This window comes from Oryzias melastigma, linkage group LG21, assembly GCF_002922805.2.
Source record: "Oryzias melastigma strain HK-1 linkage group LG21, ASM292280v2, whole genome shotgun sequence".
Taxonomy (NCBI): domain Eukaryota; kingdom Metazoa; phylum Chordata; class Actinopteri; order Beloniformes; family Adrianichthyidae; genus Oryzias; species Oryzias melastigma.
Window position 1 is genome coordinate 937,620 of NC_050532.1, and position 6,349 is coordinate 943,968.

Below are 6,349 nucleotides of genomic sequence, written 5' to 3' on the forward strand. Positions count from 1 at the left end.
TGGCTAAATTATACATTCCAACAGTTTTTTTAGGCTAACTTGGAATTTCAACTACATGCTAGTTGTTTTGGCTAATTTAGGCTTTTTTTCATTCGTTTAAGCTAAATTGGAGTTTAGCTAATATTTTAGCTTTATGGCAGCTGTTTTGGCTAAAGTAGACATTTTATCCGTTTTTTTGGCTAATTTGAGATTTAGCTCTTAACTCAGCGACATGCTCTCTGTTTTGGCTGATTTGGATTTTTTTTCAGTTTTTTATGCTAACTTGGCATTTTGTTAATATTTTAGCTTGCTATCAGCTTCAGCTGTTTCAGATATTAGCTTCTTCCATTTCAGCTATCAACTTCTGCATTTTCAGCTATTAGCTTCAGCAATTTTAGTTATCAATTTCAGCATCTTCAGAGGCCACATTCAGCTCACAGCATTCACACTAGCATTATTGAAGGTAATGCTATATACCTAGTTTATTTTTTTCCATGAAATTAATTATTTAAAATTTGGCTATGTGAGTCTTTCTGGAAAACCCTAAATCTTTACGTTTAGGCTGTGATTGTTACACTTTTTCTGTCAGCCTACAAACCGACCCCACCCCCACATCAGAGAAGAAAACAGTTATGTGGCCCTCACAAGAAAAGGTTTGGGGACCCCTGACCTATCGCGCAGCAGTGGCTGCATCATTTCTGATCCATCAAAATTTTAACTACTCAGAAATACTCAGAAACACAACTTAAATTATTTTCTGTGTCCTCCATCACAAGAAAAATGCTACAAGGACATGTTAAAAACACAATTTTCTTTGGAGTGGGTCTTCAATTAAAGGCTAAACCTTCAGACGGCTGTCTTTTTGTAGATCTTTTATACTATTTCATACTGAGCAAGTGTGTCTAATAGTGTGGACACTCAGGATATCAGATTCTGTGAATCTGGTAAGTTGTATTTGCATTGTTTTAAGACAATAAAACATTCTGATATTGTCTCTTTTAAAGTTTTATGCAATGACAAAGTCTTAGATAAAACTGTGTAATTTTTTTTAACTGCTCCTGTTCTCAGCAACAGTAACACCAAATATTAACTCTCTAAATAAGATGCTGTGGTGCATCTGTGTGAATAAAAGACTGGAGCTTTACTCTGCATCCCAACAACCCAGACGGATTTCCAGAGTCCCTGCGGCTGAAACATCTGATAATTAAATAGCTGTTATTGTGCTGTGCTCGTATTGTGGCCTGCATGCAGACGCTTTTATGAGTCACTGTGTTTATAATGAACATTTTGGAGAGGTCTTTTTCCGGTGGAAGTATAAATTCAAGAGGGGTAGAAAGAGAAAGGATAAATGGGGTGAAGTCCCACTATGCACAGTCATAGTAACGTCTCTAAAGAAATCCAGACTTGTATCAGCAGCAGCCTCAACCTCAGCAGAAGGAGGTTTAAAGTGTTGATCAGATTCCAGAACCCGTACATGGAAAAGCCAATGCAATCAGTCAGTTCATTACCAAACCCATCCAGAACCAGCACTGCAGGAGCCGCGGAGTCAAACCATGCAGAACATACAATAGGTCCCTGACCTTTTTACAGTCACGGTTTAATGTCAGACAATATGTTTCCCGACCAGCCTGTACGAAGCTGAAGGGTGAAGTTTATCTTCATCCTCTGTAAAATATCTGCAGCTGCTTTAGAATTTATCAGCAAAGTAGATTTTGATTTAGAACCAATAAAATGTGATATGGATTTTCCCTTAACCCATTACTGTCAAAGTGGACGCTAAAAAATCAAACACCAGTTTGAGCCTCATTCAACTTTTAACATGCGATGGAAAAAAAAGTGACTAAAACTGGTATTTACTAAATACTATAATAAATGTGAATCTTCCATATGAGCGACTTTATTAGCAACATCTACGAAACATTAGGCAGCCAGTTGCTGAATGTTATCTATTATGATTTATTTTAATCTATTATCTAGGTTTCTCCTTTTTTCCTGATTCTGGTTTTTTAGGAGTTTTTCCTCACTGGGAAGGAGGGTCTAAGGGCAGGGATAACCAGTTTCATTTAATCTTTTTATTTTTTAGCTATTGTTTATATTTTATGACTATTTTTTTGCATCTGTAAAATTACCAGCATGAAGCCCAATGAGGATAATTTTATCTTTGATATTGGACTATATAAATCAAATTAATTTAATTGAATTAGGGTATGTATGAACAACTGTCACAACAATAAATCTACATTTGGAGTAAAAACTTCTGGTTTTTGATTGATTTAATTTTTTAAGATATTCTTGCTAATCCTGATATTCTTTAAATGATATTTTTCCTGTAGAGCAAGTTATGAACTGACCAATCAGACGCCTCAGTAAAAGCATGTGATGCCCTCTGGCCCCCACATCCAACGTTCAAAATGTTTGAGTGACAGATTCTCCCGATTACGCTGTCAGCGGAAGAGGCGTGGCCTTCCAACACGCTCACTCCTGCTGCTGAGAGTGGTTGACAAAAGCTGTGTCCCAATTTCCAAACTCGAGTGCACTTAAAATTTTCCACAAGTCTTTTTGAAAAACTAGCATGCATCGATGCTCACTAGATTAGCGAATATAGACCACAATGCATTGCAGTCAAACAACTTTTGCAAAAAAAAAAAAAAAAACATGTTAAAATGTAATTTTTTAACACACAATCGACATTTTCATCTTCACAACACAGTGGAGTCATAAATAAATGTTGTAAAATGTTCATATTGATTAAATTCTCTCTTCGTGAAATCGGAGGCGTCAGATCCGGCGTTTAAGAAAACAAATGAAAAGTAGAGAGCATGGTGTCTGAATTGCTTTTAAAATCTAGGGCACTAAATAGTCCCGCATTTTATATTTTTTTAATAGTTAGAGATTAGCTGACGTTGTCTGGCTCCAACATGCCGCCAACTGTGTCGTGCAAAAATGACGACTGGATTCATTTTATTGGAGCTGGAAGTGACGTCACACTCGCCCAGTCCAGTTCTCATAAACAGTCAATAGGAGAATGCAGTAGTTTTTCAAAATAAAACTATAAATGAAATGGAAAAAAACGTATGTCGAATTTTCTTTTTAGGTCCTTTGAGGTGCCAAGTGTCTCATGGACCGGTAGCGATTGGGTGATTCACCTCGTAAAATAAAGATATAATACGAGACCTGGACAAAAAACAGCCTTTATCTTGATGGAAAATTACTTTAAAACAGAACATTTTGGAGTTTTGATTTCAAAACTTCACATCGAAAAAAAATATATAATCGAAAAAAATGACTGTCCTATTTGGAAATCACATGTAAAAATCCGAAAAACAACAAATCCTCAAACGCTACATGAATGCAGAATAACTTTCTCCTCCTTAAAAAGGTGAAATTATTTTTAGTGCGCCATCTGTGGGGAGACGCCAGAACTACAGGGAGAATAAAACATTGATACGGGTCATCAAAATTGTTTATTCCAGTTTGGGGAGTAAATAGTTTGAGGGGCCGGATATGGCCCCCGAGCCGTAGTTTGGTCACCACCTCTGGCCAGGGAGCTCATCAAAAGAAATGAGTAATACTGTTTTGTATTTTGCTAGTAGTGATAAATCCTGGCACCCCAAGTGTTCTGAAAATCTGACGTGGGAAATGAGAATGGGAAGATGTGCTGCATAAATTCCAGTGCATTGTATCAAATCAGGTGTGGAACCACAAACCACTGAGCATCGCTCTGTGGTGGAACCATGAGAACGTTCGGGGCTTCGGGTTTGCACACTGATGATCATTCTGCACGCGTGTGCTCCGCCTTCATCGCCGCCTCCTCTTCGTCTCACAGCTGATCCGTCCACCTTAACAGAGTTTGCTGCATCGCAACGCTCTGCCGTTGCCACGACAACAGTGAGGCACAGAAAAGGCATGTTTTTTCCCTTCAACATCTGCTGCCGGAGCTGCGGATGCAGGCAGATGTCTGCCCCCGCTCCCCCGCTAAGATTCTGCCGCTGTGAAAATTTCAGTCACGCAAGTCTCAGCACAAACAAACACACGCGTGCTCGCTCGCTCTCTTCCTCTGTTCAGTAACCTCGCACACCCACCCGCTCAGCGCTAATTTTCTGTCATTTGTTTTGCCTCCATGCTCGCTCCATACCAGCTTCACCATGGAGACCAGGTGGCCACGCTGACTGACTCATCAGTCCTCACAACATCACCACCAGTTTTCAACAGTGCACCTGCATCCTCATCCTCATCATCCTCACATCACGCCGGCGCCCCGCTGTGTTTACTCACATTCCTCTCAGCCGGATCAGGACCTGGTTGTTGTGATTTGGCTCCAGAGTGTCTGCAAAGTCCTGCTGCTCCTCAGTCTGCTGCACTTCCTCTTCCTGCAGCTGCTGCCTTTCACACAGCTGTTTCTCAGACCGTAACATCTCGTCACCCCGCACCTCCTCCTGCTCCTCCTCCTCAGCCTCCTGGGGTTCCTGTACCCCCTCTCTTTTCTCCAAGTTTGCAGTCTGTGGGTCCTCCTGATTCAGCTCCCGTTCAGCCTCCTGCTCCCCTGTCACTGTTGCCTCTTCACTCTGCACCTCCTCATCCTCCTGCAGTTCTTCATTACTCTGCGCCTCCTCCAGCTCCTCACTTTGCTGCACCTTTTCTTCTTCTTGAGCCTCTTCAGTTTCCATCGCTTCCTCCGGCTCCTCTGTTTTCAGCTCTGGATTTTCCTCAGTTTGTGCAAAGCTTTCAAACTGCGTCTCCTCCTCAGCTTCCAGCATCCTCTCAGGCATCTGCGCCTCCTCCGCCTCCTCATTCATCCTGGTGAGGGTTTGTGGAAGTGTTCACAGAGCTCTGTTTGGTCTCTGTGAAGCGCTGGGACGCCACTCAGAGCAACCGAGTCATGAAAACATCAACTCTGATTGCAGCAGAGAGTGCCTCACTCCCTCCAACTTCATCCAACTTTATGTGATGTCAGCTGACTTGCCGGGCCAATCGATGCTCTTCAAACGGCAAGAAAAGTGTAGGGGTGAAAGGTCATCGGATGTGACAGGGGGAGCGGCGAAAGAACGAGGAGCTCAGCTGATGACTTCCTTCATCAGCGCGCAGCTCTGTTCTGTGTTCGAACGGGTCTGCGGCGGACCCAGAGCATCGCCGTGGCAACGCCAGGAGGAGGTCGACCAGCGATTAAGACGAGATGGAGTGAGAAAGAGAGTGAGAGGAAAAATGCAGAGGGATGGAGGAAGACAAAAGAGAGGCAGACAACATGGCACAGTGTTTCCGTGGTAACTCCACAACGGTTGCCAAGAGTGATGGAATCCTGCAGCCAGCAGACCTCCTCTTTCCCCTCCTGCTCACCTCACCACCTCCCAGCCTCACATGCCCGTAACTTTGTGCTCCCATTAGATGCAAACAATAGATGGCCATTTCAGATCTGCTCTCCCTCCCTGACTGAGCTGGAGAGTGCAGATGAGTGTGTGTGTGTGTGCAGTGCTGAGGTATGTGTGCGCTTCTGCTGTGTGTGTCCATGTGCATGTGGGTGGGTTTACACAATGATGATGTAATGTTCCTGAAAACGAGAGCCACAAATCTTCTCCAGTCAAGTGGCAAGCAAGCACAGTGAGGAATGATGGTGGCGCCCTCTTGTGGGGGTCCTGTTCATTACAGACAGAAATCAGCCTGAAGCAAAGCCTAGTAACCAAAAATTGACTTTCACCTCTGGTCGTCACCAGTGACTGTTTCAGTGTAGATTGGTCAAAGTTGCAATAAAGTTGCGATGGAAATGTAACGTTACAGGGTGCACAACAATAAATCTAAGGTTTGCTTGAATTTGAGTTAATCGCTGAGATCTCAACATCATGAAATCCTGGAGGGACAGACTTGTGTGAAACTTTCAAATCTGAAGGAGCTGCAGAAATTTCCCAGGAGGAGGGTGCAGTTGAAACACAGCCAGTCTTCTATGTGCACACACAGCAAGCCTGCATGAAGAAATGTAATCTACTCTGCATTTTTGTAAATTTAGGCACAATCTGAGACAAACCGACATTTTCTGCAACAACGAAGATGTTGACGAGTTTGAATCGTTCACAAAGAATCATTACATCCTTCCTTCTCACTGTGAAAAGACACTTTGAGATGTAAAAAAATCAGTTTGCGAGATTTTGGAACACAAACATTTAACCTTTTCATTAAACCGCATTGAATAAGTGGATTAGAGGCTTAGCACTGTGACATTCTTAAAAGTATTTCAAAGTAATCCCTAAAGTCCCACTCCAATGATCTTTTAATTAGAACCGGGAATCAATAAAAAAAAAGAAAAAAAATCATTGCAAACCTGGAAAAAAAATATTGTGATTACCGGTAATTATTTTTTTACAGTATTTGCCAACCAGTT

General features: G+C 42.1%; 1 protein-coding gene across 1 annotated transcript in view; it reads right to left on the reverse strand.

The window, feature by feature from the left end:
• pde1a (phosphodiesterase 1A, calmodulin-dependent) overlaps positions 1 to 5,445 on the reverse strand; it is a 57,096-nt gene extending 51,651 nt beyond the window's left edge. The window contains exon 1 of the mRNA XM_024286566.2: positions 4,255 to 5,445. Within this exon, the coding sequence (XP_024142334.1) occupies positions 4,255 to 4,775 (521 nt within the window). The 5' untranslated portion in view covers positions 4,776 to 5,445. The remainder of the gene's footprint in view (positions 1 to 4,254) is intronic.
• Positions 5,446 to 6,349: the final 904 nt, after the last annotated feature.